At 40.8% G+C, this 15,094-nt stretch overlaps 1 protein-coding gene across 1 annotated transcript in view; it reads left to right on the top strand.

Annotated features, from left to right (window-relative positions):
• UGT3A2 (UDP glycosyltransferase family 3 member A2) overlaps positions 1-15,094 on the top strand; it is a 137,607-nt gene that overhangs the window by 48,881 nt on the left and 73,632 nt on the right. The window contains exon 4 of the mRNA XM_029578847.1: positions 5,249-5,783. Coding sequence (XP_029434707.1) covers positions 5,249-5,783 — 535 coding nt within the window. The remainder of the gene's footprint in view (positions 1-5,248; positions 5,784-15,094) is intronic.

Below are 15,094 nucleotides of genomic sequence, written 5' to 3'. Positions count from 1 at the left end.
GCTTTCATACATCTAACAGACCCACCTCTCCTCCACTAGGGACAGAGCATTCTCCATTGCAGGCCCCTCTAGGTGGAACACCATGCCCCCTGACCTCTGCACTGAATCATGCACGCAAATTAAAAAAAAAATTGAAAACCTGGCTCTTCAAACAGGCCTTCAACTAACTCCTCTCCTCTCTCCTTTCAGCGAATCCGTGTCAAATTTCCCTACACCCCCTTCGCTCAAATACCAGTACACTGTTCTTGTCTTACAAGTTTTTCCTTTACCCCCTCTACACGATGGTCATGTAACTTGCCTATTATTGTAATTATGTCTCTCCCCTTTACAATCTCCCTTGTACATGCTTGTATATAGTATACCAATATTAATTTTAATTTCAACCTTATGCATGCTTTATTAATTTTAAATTTTACCTTAATTAATTGTCTCTTAATTCTATTATAATTTTATGCTATACCCGTTTATCTCTTCTATGTTCACGCTTACTGCATTCTCCTCCCTCCTCCCCCCCTCCCTTCTCATCGGCCTTGTTATACCGATCAACTTGCTCTTTTGAGAATATAGTTCAGATGTAACTTCCTTTCTGTTTCCATTTGTTGTAATGTAAACCGATGTAATGTGAAAACAAATATCGGTATATAAAAACTATTAAATAAATAAATTTGTATAAATATCTGGTATTGTATTTTTAGTAATTATTATAAGTCTATTGGGTGAGTGACTTTCTGGGCAACAATGAAAGTGTTACTGACCTAAAAAGGTCCTACTCTGTAGTATCTTGATGTGCTGAACACAAAGATGACCATGAAAAGTTTTTATTGACTCTCGTTTTGAAGATATTTAATATGGTTCACTTTCTATGTTTAGTCATGTAAATTTATCCAGTAGGACTGTAAATAAGCCTAGAATGATGTAATATTGCATAATACCATCATGCACACATCATCCAGAGTTTATTACATCATTTTCTGATGCAATGCAGTTCTACTGCCATGCTGCTGCTGAGTAAGCTGACGTCAGCAGTGTACTATATGAAGCCCAGTCAGAAAGGGTGAGCATTTGAAATATTCATGCTGGCTGACTACTGCTGGACACTCCGCAGAGATGCTCCCGAACAGGTGTACAAGAGACAAGCAAAGAAATCTAAGACGTAGTCTATGACTTCATTTTTCAAACTGTATTAACCGTAGGTCTCCTACTATTGGCAAACAATTCAAGATGTAATTATATTATTGCATATTACAAAAAAACTAGAGCCAATTTTGCATTTTCACAGTCACATTCATGTTTAGCACATGGAAATGTATAAGAATTGATTAATTTCATTTCCGTAACATGACTTTTGTGAAAATTTGTTGCCCAGTGTTATTTTGGATTTATTCCTTATTTTTGGCTTTATTACCATTCTTATTGCTAATTCCTCCAACAAACTGGCAACAGTACTACTTTGATAACGTGCAAATTGTCATTCCAATAAAGGTTCCTGAATTTGTGTTTAAGTCTGACTGGGAGGAGGATCGGAAGCAGAGCTTTTGCCATGAAAGTGTCAGGGAGCAGAACTTTCCCAATGTAGGAGTGGGGGCGGATGAGGCACGTCTATAGCAGGAACTGCAGCGGAGCTTTTCCTGTCCAGGAATCGGGAAGCAGTTATGGAGATAACCTGTCCTAAATTAGCTACTTTGCCTTATATAACTGTTGGCCCATTGCCTAATGTAAGCCCCGCCCCCTGGGAACACTCATACCCTGAGTCCCCGCTAGAGTAGTCGCTAACCTGGCCTTCTAATGGAAGGGGTGCTTGTTAGCAGTGGGGCTAAAGGTTTACAAGAATAAAGAATTAGAAACCAAAAGTTGAAATTTTACACTTCTTTTTTATCACCAGGAAAATGTACACTATCTTAATATAATTAGGGAGAAAACACTCAGACTCGAATTGGTAGAATTAGAGCAAATAATTCTTTATTGGGGTTTTTTTTTGTTTGTGTTATAACATTCTGAAAATATCCCAAGTCCAGAGTCAACAACATATGTCAGATAAGTATAAATACAAATTTTGCTTTCTCTATCCTTTAAACTTATGTGTCCTGTCTTTTTATTATAATTTTATTTCTAAAAATAGGTTCTTTAAATTCCTCGTAGATTCAATGAAAATATCAGATAATGTAAACTTTCTTGTTCCTTTTTTTTTTTTTTTTATCTTTCTTTCCTTTCATAACTTTCTCAGTCTTTATTCATAACCTCTAACACTCTTTCAGGTCTGTTCTCCTTTTCCTACAAAAAATTATTTTGTCTTTGTTTTAGTGAACTCACCAATTGAACACCGGTGGGGCCCTTTCTTTCAGATTTCGCTTCTTCTTCTTTTCAAAGACTCCAGTTTTCTCCACTGCAGGTCTTCCTCAGACACCTACTACCTATCTAAAAAAACTAATTAAAAGAAACTATTCTATTTTTTTTTATTTAAACCGTACCTAATACAAATAAATGAATAATTATAAGCCCTCTAACTAAACCCTTAACCAAGACAGTCTCTAAAAATGCAAATAGATTATAATATAGGGGGTCTTTATGCATCAGCATAGTTTACTTGTGCACATATACTGAACCTCTTTGGAAGGTAATAAAATTCAAAGCTTTAGTTATAGGCACTTAGGCAATAAATATGGCCCTCTGCCTACAGTTCAGAACTGGCCAATTTTTAACCTGTGCCTCAGCTTTTACAATATTTCTTTAAGCTTAAGAAATTCCCTTTAAATCAATATAGGATCCTCAGACTCCTAAAGGGTTCCTTTAAATTCAGGCAGTAACAGCCGCTTAACAGTGGCCCTGTCTTCCTATCAGCCAGGTTTAAGTTCAACCGGCTTCAGAGAGGAAGTTATGTTACATTAACTAGATCACTATCAGTTTAAAACTAACAAACTTCAATAACATTTTTTTTTTGAGTCCCTATCACATCCACACGCTAGAGTCAAACTCCAGCGGGGCTCTCTAAGGGGGTCATTTATCAAAGTGCTATATGGCGTTTTCGCATGCAGAAAGCACCTTTAGCGCATGCGAAAACACTATAATGCATGGTGCAATGCAAATTAGGAAAAGGGGAGGAGTTTGGGGCGGGATTTCTGGCCAAGTGGGCCAGCTTCACAATTTGTGAAGCCATATCACATGGCTTTAATGTGGATTTTAACTACACTTTTTTCATTTGTGTTAAGCCGTGCAATATGGCTTTATTGCACTTTGTGATGTTGTTGCAAATAGCATTTTAAGCTGCTAGGGGAGAGAGAACCTGGGTGGGGGGGAAGAGAGAGAGAGAGACTGACTAGCTATAAGGCCCTCATACTAGATACGTATTTATACTTCTATATGAGGCCCACCTAGCTACTCGAGGTGAGGTTTAGGTATTAGTGTAGGGGTTAGGGGCCACTTTGACATTCAGAGTGCGATGTACGAACAGAACAGTGCACTCTTGTGAAGATTTGATGACCTTCGGAGTGAGGAAACTCACCCAAAGGTGAGATTTGTGTAATGTTCTCTCAACCTAGCTTGATGGGCGGCTTGACAATCAGGAGTCCAGTTGGCAGCAGCCCTTCTCCTCCTCCTCCTCCAGGGCTTGTCACCATCTCTGGAGCCCTCCAAGGTGCCTCTCCTACCGGGACACTGCCTTCTCGGGTGGCTTCCTTCGCTCTCGGCGTCTGCTCCGAATCACTCTCCACACCCCCCCCCCCCCCCGTCGCCCCGGCCACATCAGCCTGCGACTGGGGAGAGATTCGGTCGGGGTCACGCTGTGCCAGAGGCGGCCTGGCGTCGGGGCTGAGGGACACCTCTTCCGCAGGAGCTCCCCGCTCTCTCTCGCAAGGGCTCACACCGGACTCCCCGGCTCCCTCCACTAAATCCAGCTGGCGCATAAGCCGCGCGATGTCAAGCTGCCTCGGAGGTGGTAAGGATTCAGGTGGGAAAATCCTCACTTTACCTTTTCTTTTTGATGGCATATCTCAGTAGAAAATAAAATTTTTTTTGAGGTAATACCGGAGCGATGCGATCTATGACCCGCCTGTGCCGCCATCTTGCCTCCTCCTTTAATAAAAGGTTTAAACCTCTTCTACATTTTGAAGATTATAGAACAGCTTTGCAGGCCCTAATATTTTCAAAACTAGATTACTGCAATGCAATTCTTCTAGGCCTTCCAACTTCAACTATAAGACCTCTACAACTTTTACAGAATGCAACAGCCAGATCACTTTCCAACTGTAAAAGATCTGAACACATCACTCCAATACTTAAACAACTTCACTGCTTACCAATCTGTCACAGGATAACATATAAAACCCTAACGCTGATCCACAAAGCTCTTTATGATAACAGAACAGAATGGATGAAAGACTTGCTTATTTTTAAGGACTCACTTAGAAACCTATGTTCTACAAATACTGGTCTTCTCTTAACTTCCTCACTATAAACAACACACTATAAATTTACAAGAAACTGTGCTTTTTCCATCGCAGGACCAGCTTTATGGAACACTCTACCCATGGATTTAAGACTTGAACAAAATACTAAAACTTTCAAAGAAAATAAAAATAAAAACTTGGCTATTCAAAAAAGCTTTTATAGTATCTTAAGATCAATGAACCCTCATTCACTCTCTTATATCTTTTCCTTCACTACCTTCCTTAACTTTTCCCTCTCATGACTTTCCCTCTTTTTAACACCCTTTTATTCATTGATCACGCTGTGACACATATGATATGTATACACTGTAATGTTTATCCCATTCTGTTTTATAATTTGTTATATTGTATCTATTTATTTTCATATTGTTATATGTAAACCCACGTGATAGCATTAGCTGAATCTCGGTATATAAAAGCAAATAAATAAATAAAAGTCTCACCAGGGACATATACAGGGGCAATGACACCTTTTTTTTTTTTTATCTGTGATCATTCCTCTTTCAATGCATCTGAGCATTTCTGGCTTTTGCTGTTGCCTTAGGCACCTGCTTGGCTACCTTGAGATAATCGGATATGATCCATATCCCAGATCTCGCTCTTGTTTTATACACAAGTGCATAAGGAGGAAAATATGTGCTGATGTGGTCAGCTCTGCATTTCTGGTCAGCTTTGCTACATTGATTCTGCACAATAATTTATCCTTTTCTCTCCATTTTAATCTGTTGCCTAGTTAAATGTTATTGAGTAATCTTCAGCAGTGGTTAAGCATAACAAAATTAATTTGCTCTGTTTATTTTCCCCAGAGCTGGGTTACGTTGTTACCTGGAGCTCATGGACCACTTCGCATTCCAGTGTAACATTGTATTGAAGCAGTCTGCGATCCTGAACTCATTAAGGCACGAGAAGTTTGATATTGCCATAATAGATGCATTTAATCCCTGCGTATTCCTGGTTATAGAAAAGCTAGGGCTGCCGTTCATTGCCTTTTTCCCTGGAACATTTATAAACCTTGGCCAGGTTGATATTCCCAGACCTCTGTCCTATATTCCAATGCCTCGGTCCCTTCTTTCAGATCACATGGACTTCTGGGAACGTGTAAAGAACGTTTTCATTTATTTCGTGTACCAAGTAGTAAACATGCAACTGCAAGCTAAATTTGACCATGTGATCGAGGCCCATTTCCAGGCAGGATCCAGGCCTACGCTGTCTGACCTGTACCAAAAGTCGGAGCTGTGGATTTACAACACGGACCTCACCATTGAATTTCCTCGTCCACTTCTTCCAAATACCATATATATTGGAAGTTTACTGGCCAAGCCCGCCAAACCACTCTCCCAAGTAAGTAAAAGTTTGCATTTCACTTTTTTCTTTATTTAATGTGATTATTTCTCATTTCAGCGCAGTGATATTCAACAGCTGTGATTGACAGCTGCAACTTTAAAATGAATTGGAGACAATTGTGTTGAAGTTCAGCATGAGATGAGGCATTGCAAGTCTCCTCCGAATATGGAGAAAAAGGGGAAAAGTCCCTCCCCCCCCCCCCCCCCCCCCCCTTAGCTATGCAAATTCATTTTTGTCCAGACACCACTTGAAATACTTTTGAGTCCAGGGAGAGAAACTGCAAGTTGTGGCATTTTGTAGCCTGACTTGGCACAGAAAGAACAGTATACTCTGAAACTACTGGAAGATTTAGCCTCAACCTTTTCATCATCAGTAAATTTATCCTGCAATCGTTCAAAGGTTTTAGTATCAGAAGCATTACACTGTAAAGTGTTCTACCCAAAGTAACATCAAACTATAATATTCATATATATATAAAAAAAAAAAAAAGTCCCCTTGAGTGCTGCATTTAAATGTTGGCTGACTTAGGGGCTAATTGTGCAAAACACTTCTGATAAAACTGTCACACATCCATCCTACTTCAGGCTTTTTCCTACCTCGTTTAGTATCTCTTCCTTAACTTTCTGATCAGGGAAAGGTGTCTTTAGGTTTTCACTGTCTTCTCTGAGAAATATGTATGGATCAGTTCTCTCAGTGGTGAGATTTGTGCACTGCCTTCATGTAATTCAGTGGCATGGAGTGCTTTATTAAAATAATAATAATAATAGATTAAAAGAGAGAGTCTAACCTATTTCTTTAGAAGCAAATACAAGTTCACTCTATGAATTCTTAATTCTCTTCATTCATTTTCTAGTTCTGAAGTCTAATAGCCTTGCATATTAAAAATTTGAAGATCAGTTTCCATGTGATCCTAGAACATTTGTGTTTCCAGTTTCTTTTGAATAAAGTATTGTAGTTGCCATGTTAGTCCACTTGAAAATGCAGAAATAAGGGTCAGCAAACAAGTTGTGTGAGATAGATATATATATTTATTTTTTTTTTAACTAGCTCTATATATCTGCGACTACTTTTTGAGAGTTCTGCTTAATTCATCAGGTCAGTGAAGAAACAGCGCTGTTACACTGCTTAAGTAGTACACATTGTAGTAGATTTATATTCTCTATTCTTATATACAATATATTGGCATCTTCATCAAATTTCATTACTAGGCTTCTAATCTCACTATCCAAGATATCAGTAATAATGTGAAAGCTGAACTAGTGATCTGTCTTCTCAGGCCAGAAGTCAGCAATTCTTGTCAACTACTTTAGCATTTAAAGTAGTGTGGCTGCTTTGTTATGCCACTTAAAGGCAAGATATATAATACAAGTCTATCACAAATTTAACAATTGCATAAATGAAATACAAACATAAGTATGACATTTTAATTATGCCATTACTAATCACAGATGCAAATGTACATAACTTTCAATAGTACAAATTATAAAAATAAAATAAACTGGTTCCTAAATTAAAACTAAAGTGACAACATGGCCATGTTTTGGCAAAAAATTCCTGCTTCAGAGGAACATTAAAAGCCATTGCAATGAATACTGCTGTATTTACCACCCAGATCATTGTGTCAGTTCAAATGTTCATGGGAAATCCTGTAAAACACTGATGTGTTTCTGTACATGTTCAAGATAGGTGATACAAATTGTGTTTGTTTGTTTTTTGTTTTAAAATTGTAAGACATTGCAGTACTTAGATGAACAATATATTTCATATGTCGGAGGTTGCTAAAATGTAAAATTTGTGTGGAAGATTATACCTGAGTAGAATGATGCTTAAAAAAAAGAGACAACTTGATTAGAGCTATCCAACTAAACTGACTGAAAATACTATTCCAAATTAATAGTTTTCTTTTTTAACATTTATATAAATGCTCCCTGGAAAAGGGCGCAAGGTGATCAAAATTGCAGATGCCACAAAATAATTCAAAATTTTGAAAAAGTGTATAGATGATAATAAAAAACTGCAGGAGGACCTTATAAGACTGTAGTCTGGGCTGCTGACTTGTAATGTGTGTTATGAATCCTCCTGTAGCTGTGCTACAGGAGGCCTCTCACCTCTTTCCTGGAGGCCGCTCCTAAGCCGGGGTCTCGCCTATGAACTGTCCAGGATTTGCTCCAGGGCCTGGGAGGCCTTCGATGCCTGAGGCCTGCTCTGATCTGCATGGACTTCCTGGTTTGGGCCATGCCCTTCTCTCTAGGGGCCGGCCCGCAGCACTTCTCCTCAGTTATAGGGCCTGCCAGGTGTGGCCCATCGGGACTCCTCCCAGGGAGTTGCCTTGTTCCTGGGCTACAAAAGGACTTCCTCTGCATTCAGGCAGTGCTTCGGCAAGGGGCTTGTTCTCTCAAGGACTTTCCGTCTCCAGCTCTTGCCTGGCATTTCTGATCTTCGTCCATGGATGTTCTAGTTCTAGTTCCAGTTCTGTGATGTCTTCAGTTCCACTTTGTGATGTCCAAATTCCTTCATGTCTTCTCCAAATGTTCGTGATTCCTGATGTCTCCAAGAGGCACTGAGGCTTGCCTGTTCCGCTCCCCTCGTGGTCCGTGACCAGCCGTCCAGCTGTGTAGGTCACCTAGAGGAACAGTGTGGTCCGTGACCAGCCCCGTGGGTCCGCCCTGTGGTGGGCTGTGTAGGGCACCTGAGGGACATTGCTTGCCTTGTTGCTTTCTTTCTCTTGCAGCCTACGCCTCCGGAGGACCTTTGTTTCCAGAGCTTCGAGTCTTTGCCCAGACTCTCGTATCCTGTCCCGGCCTCAGAGGGCTGTTGGGATGCCACCTCCCTGAACTGTGTCTTGAGTCCTTTCCTGGTTCAGCCACTTGCCCCGGACCTTGTCTCCAGTCGGCCAGATCCAGGGAGGACCTGTTCCATCCGGTATCCATTTCCATGGTGGCTGGAGTCGCCTTCCAGTGGTTCTCCGCTGAGTACTGCTTGGACTCTCCCTTGTTCCTAAGCTCCAAGTCCTCATCTTGTCTGGCCCAGTCTCAAGTCGTCATGTCTGCTTCCAAGTCATCACGCCTACTCCAGACCTCTCAGACTTGGACAGTTCCACCATAAAGGGCACATATTCTTCTTGCTTCTGCTGGAGAGCTCCCAGTAACGCTTGACCTCTGTCCAGCATAACAATGTGGACAAATGCAAAGTGATGCATATAGGTAAAAATAAGCCTTACCATAGATACACAATGGTTAGTTAATTAGGAATTGCTACCCAGGAAAAAGATCTTAGTGTCATTGTGAACAATACCTTGAAATCTTCAACTCCAGTGTATAGTGGCAGTTAAAAAAATCAAATAGAATGTTAGGAATGATTTGGAAATGAATGGAGAATATCATAGCGTCTCTGGATCAAGCCATGATGTTGTTGCACATTAAGTATTATGTGCAGTTCTAATCTTCACATTTCAAAATATATATAGTAGTGCTAGAAAATGTACAGAGAAGGGAATAAAAATGATAGAGGATGGACTAGTTCCCTTAAGAAGAAAGGGCTGTACAAATTTAGGACTCTTCAGCTTGGAGAAGAGACGAATGAGAGGGAATATGATATACATCTGATTTGTTTTATTTCTGGTACTTCACTTCAAACATGTCTATGACTGTGAACAAAAAGCCCTTTTAAGTAAGTAAGTAAATAAATAAATATGTTAGAGGTACATAAAATCAGGAGTGGTATGCAACAGGTAAATAAGGAACAATTTATCCTTTTGTGGTAACTTGGGTGATAATGGCTTGGAAACAGCCAAAAGAAGTAAAGAGGCAGACTCTTTCCCTTTATGTTTCACTGTAAATAAATTGCACAAGTGCAAAACAAAACAAATAATGCAGCTCACCTTAAAGTTTGGGTAACACAGAAATTTCACATAGCAGGTTCTCATTCAGTAGCTTCCTCCCTGCTCCCCAGAGCCTATTAAACCCTTCTAGGCCCTGAGTTCTTATACTCAGGTGAGTGGTTCCTCCCTTGACCCAGGATTCCTTGTGGGTCTGGATTTTAACGAAGACTGGGTGAGACAACTGTGCCCAGTCCCTTAATGTAGTCTGAATTTGCTATAGACTCCCTCTCATACCTTCCCCCTCAGCTCAATCTTGTCAGGATGAGTACCTGTCTGTCTTGGAGACATCTCTCTAGACAGAAAATCTACAATGGTATTTTTTTTGCTTGCCCTATGTCATATTTTATAGTTGAAGGGCTGTAGGGCCAGGAACCATCTCATCATCCTCACATTGGACTCTTTGGTTCGATTCATCCATAGGAACAGTTGGTGGTCCATTACGAGTGTGAACTGTCATCCCAGCAGGTAATAATGCAAGGCTTCTAAGGCCCACATGCCTACCAAGGCCTCCTTCTCAATTATTGAGTATCGTCTCTCATGGCAACAGCTTCCGGCTAATATATGCCACAGGATGTTCTTGTCCATCCTTCTCTTGAACTAAGACTGCTCCCAAGCCTACTTCTGAGGCATCAGTCTGCACCATGAATGGCTTGGTGAAGTCTTTATTTATTTATTTTAAAACTCTTCTATACCGTCGTTAAGTTAGATAACCATCACAACGGTTTACAGAAAGGCACAATAATAAAATATGAGTGGTATAGATTACAAATTAATCATGTGCCATCATAGTATGGTAACAATATAATATAATAAAACTATGTGAGTAAGTTAAGCCTGTTTGTCAGGAATATATTAGGCGGCTTGAATTTAATATTAGTATGCGTTTGCAGGTTAAGATAACTTCTAGCTTGGTGCATCCTTATAGATCAACTGTTTTTCTCCTTCTCTTTATAAAAAGCTTGTTTAAAGAGCCAGGTTTTCAGATTGGTTTTGAATATTTTCAAATTTCTCTGCAGCCTTATTTCTAGTGGCATGGTGTTCCATAGTACGGGACCTGCCAGTGACAGTGCTCTTTCCCTCACTTGCGTGAGGCGTGCTGATTTGACAGAGGGGACAGTTATTAGCCTTATTAGCAGATCTCAGGTTTCTTTGCGGGACATGTACGCATAGTGCAGTGTTAAGCCAGTCTGCTTTTTCATCGTGGATAAGTTTATGGATTATACATAGAGCCTTATATTGCATTCTTTGTTCAATTGGAAGCCAGTGTAGCTCGGCAAGTGTTCCTGCTATGTGGTCACTCTTTTTTTTTTTTTCCAGACAAGATTCTAGCGGCATAATTCTGCAGTATTTGCAGTGGCCGAATCGTAGATTGTGGTAGCCCTAAAAACAGGGAGTTACAGTAATCTGTGTTTGCGAAAATCATTGCCTGAAGGACTGTGCGAAAATTTCTTAATGTTAGCAGAGGTTTTAGTCTTCTCAGGATCATTAGTTTTGCGTATCCTTCTTTTATTTTTTGTGAGATGTGATGTTTCATGTTTAGCTCAGGGTCTATTATTACTCCTAGATTCCGTACTTTTAATGCTAACTCAACGACTTTAATATTTTTGATTGTGAATGTAGGTTGTATATAGTGTGTATTTTTACGTTCAAGGTGTAAGAATTCAGTTTTGTCTATGTTGATTACCAGTTCCATCTGGTTTAGGAGCTGTTTAATTATTTCAAGATACAAATTAGCTAGTTTCATTGTTTCCTCAATAGTGTTTACAATGGGTAACAGTAGTTGTATATCATCTGCGTATAAGTAGTGTATGATTCCGAGTCCTGCTAGTAGGTGACATACTGGGAGGAGATAAATGTTAAACAAGTATTGCAGACAGGGCTGATCCTTGTGGGACACCGGTTAGCAGTGTGAATTTATCTGAAAGTGTATTTTTGATTTGTACTTGGAAACATCTATTGTTTAGGTATGACTCAAACCATTTTATTGTTTTATTAGTGAGACCAATTTCTTTCAGTCTGCTGATTAGTATTCTGTGATTTACAGTCTGGACTTTTCAGGACCAGTTTGGAGTACAATGCCTGTTTCAGAACCCGGAAGGCCGCTTTTGCTTCCACTGACCACTGCTTTCTTCACCAATAGCCTTGTGAGAGGCTACGCATTCTCCAAGTAATTGGGGATAAACCTTCTGTAATACCCCATGAGGCCTAGGAAAGCTCTCACTTTCTCTTTTGTTTGCAAGACTGTCACCTGCGTGATTGCCTTGATCTTCCAGGTCTGTTGCTGGACCTTGTCCTTCCCCAGAGTGTAGCCAAGATACTGGCCTTCTTAGGGTTAGCCATAGTCCTGCTTTCCTCATATTGGTTAGCACGGCCTGGATTTGGCTCAGATGTATCTTTCAATCTGGGCTATACACCACGATGTCATCCAAGTATGCAGCTGCATACCTTTGATGTGAGTAGAGGCGGTCGATCAAGCATTGAAATGTTGCAGGTGTGCCATAGAGTCCAAAAGGAAGGACAGTAAATTGGAAAAGTCCACCTGACCTCAAGAATGCAGTCTTTTCCTTTGCTGTTAGCATGAGAGATTCCTGCCAAAAGCCTTTTGTAAGGTCCAGGGTAGAGATGAATTGGGCAGATCCCAGATGCTCAAGCAGTTCATCCACTTGTTGCAATGGATATGCTTTGAGTTTTGAGACCTTGTTGACCTTTTTAAAGTCTATGTAGAACCTTATGCTCCCATCTGGCTTCAGCACCAATACTGTGGGTGAGAACCAACCAATCACTGTTAGACTCCTCTATAACTTCAATCCGGAGCATTTCCTTCATTTCAGTCTCGGTGATGCAGCTCATGGCTTTGGGAATCTGATAGGGGCATTGCCACATGTCAACTCCAGGAGGCGTAATGATGTCATGCTGGACCAGGTAGGAATGACCTGGTAGGCTTGAGAAGATCTCCTTGTTTTGCTCCTCCAGTTGATTTAAGTCAGCTGTCTGGGCAGTGGACAGCTGCTTTCTGAAGGGAATCTGGGTTGTCTACTTTAGGTCTGGCCTCTGGACCAAATTCTCCTCCTTGTTTGTACCAGTCCGCATTCCTGTGCAACCTACTTCTTCAGGAGGTTTACGTGGTAGATTTTAGTTTTTTCATTTATCTGGCTGGGCTATTTTGTAATCCATGTGTCAATAGTTTCTCTGAAACTTTATAGGGTCCTTACGGGCTACCAACTTGCTTTCCAATGATGAGTGGAGGACAAGTACGTGGTCCCCTGGCTGGAATACTCTTTGGACCGTGGGTCAATTATAACCTTGGCCTTGGGTAGCCTGAGCCTTCTCTGCATAGATAGACCACCTCCCCAGCTTTTTCAGGTGATCCTACACCCTGAGAACATAGTCCACAAGGTTCTGCCCGGGGTTCCCTTCATATTCTCAAGTCTCACGAGCTGTGTCCAAGTTTCCTCTTGGTCTTCTCCTATACAGTAACTCAAAAGGGAAAAACACTATCAAGCTTTCTAGTACTTTGCGGACTGAGAACAGGGCATAGGGTATGTTATGCATCAAACATGCTTATGGCGCTTCTCCATAGGCACAAGACAAGGATACTTAGATTTTGTAGAAAGTATAATTTTTTATTGAGCAATATAAGTATTCTTGGGAGATGCTGGATGCCATTTCTCTGGCAAACTGACCAACCAGCATCTCGTCTGTATACATGAACTGATCCTTCTTTTAAAGGTAAAATACAATACAGTACTAGGTCAGAAATTCTTAAGTTGCGTGACCACCTAGAGTATCATTTACATAGGTTTTCATGTCAACAGCATGATAAATTATCCCTAAATTACCCTGACCAGTTCTCCAAGTTGGGGCCCATTTACCATCACTTTTTAGATAATCCTTTGTTCTGTTCAGGGCAATCGTTATATCTTAGGCTGTGTTTACAGATGCCCCTGTTACAGATGCCCCTGTAATCGACATTCTAGCCTGAGGTTCTGACCGTGCCTTCTGCTCATGTGACCCTATAATTAGGCATCACAAATTGTCGCCAGCTTCAACTGCTGTCCATTTGTCCTTGGAATTCCTCCAGATCAGGCTCAATAGGGCACACAGCCAGAAAGGCTAAGATAGCAGAGGATTCTGGGCCAGTTGCCATCTCCATGTTGATCTCAAACTCAGGCACACATATCAGGTAGCAATGCATCCCAGTACTTGCTGTCTTCATTCACACATTTCCTCAACATTTGTTTGAGTGTCTGACTGAAGTGCTTGACAAGGCCATTGGTCTGTGGGTGATATACAGAGGTAGGCAGAGTTTTTACCTTGAGCAAGGTGCAGAGTTGTTTCATTACCTTGGACAAGAACAGGGTTCCCTGATCCATCAGGATCTCCTTGGGCAGCCCAAGTCATGAAAAAACCCCCATTAGGGTGGTTGCCATCATCAGGGTCTTCATATTCCATAGCATTACTGCCTCCAGATATCTTGTAGTATAGTCCAGAATGACAAAGATGTACTTATTTCCTCAAATAGATCTCTCACAAGTCCATGCCCACCCTTTCAAAAGGGGTATCTATTATGGGTATGAGAGTTGCCACCCATATGTTGGTAGCTTTATAAGTTGGCAGGTAGGACAGGACCGGCAATACAACTGGACCTGCTTATGTAGGCCCAGCCAATAAAACTATGCCAATATTTTCTTTCAGGTCTTTTCCTCCCCCAGGTGACTCCCTAGAAGGTGGCTATGGACTAGTTGCATGACCTTCTGGCATTATGGTTTAGAACCAGGAGCTGTTCTTTCAATTCCCCCTCCACACTTCCCTTTGTGACTCTATAAAGTAAGTCCCCTTTCATCACAAAATAAGGAGTAATAGGGTCTGTAACTTGTGCTTCATGGATTAGCTTTCCGTCCACTCTCTGTATATGCTCCTGGGCCAACTTAAAGGGCTCCCACCTCAATTTTGTCTTGGCTGACCAGGCTCTTTAGTTGTAGCCAGCTTGTTGGGAACTTCCGATGGTCCCTTTGAATGCATGCCAGGGTCACTAGTCTGTCATAGTGTATCTGGACTCGCTTCACTAACTTTCTTCATATGAGCACTTAAGGATGACAAAGCCGTAGCAGAGTCTAAATGAATTATTTGCTTCAGTATTTACAGAGGAAGATGTAAGAGATATACCCATCCAATAAATATACTCTAAACTGGCTCAATACCCCAAATTTTATAAGCTAAAACAATATGTATAATACTACTACTTGGGGGAACTGCAAACTAGCAGGTTATATCTTATCTTTCACTCATAAACTACTTTTTAAGAAAAAAAGACAAAAACCAACCAGAAGTGGTATCAGAAATTTTACGGTGCTTCCAATCTCATGGGCTCTTGCCCTTACAGGGCTACAACCCCTCTCCTGTATGAGCACTATTAGATCACGTCACT

Source organism: Rhinatrema bivittatum, chromosome 1, assembly GCF_901001135.1.
Source record: "Rhinatrema bivittatum chromosome 1, aRhiBiv1.1, whole genome shotgun sequence".
NCBI classification, from domain to species: Eukaryota; Metazoa; Chordata; class Amphibia; order Gymnophiona; family Rhinatrematidae; genus Rhinatrema; species Rhinatrema bivittatum.
Note: the sequence above shows the minus strand (reverse complement) of the source record. Positions and strands in the feature narration are given on the sequence as shown.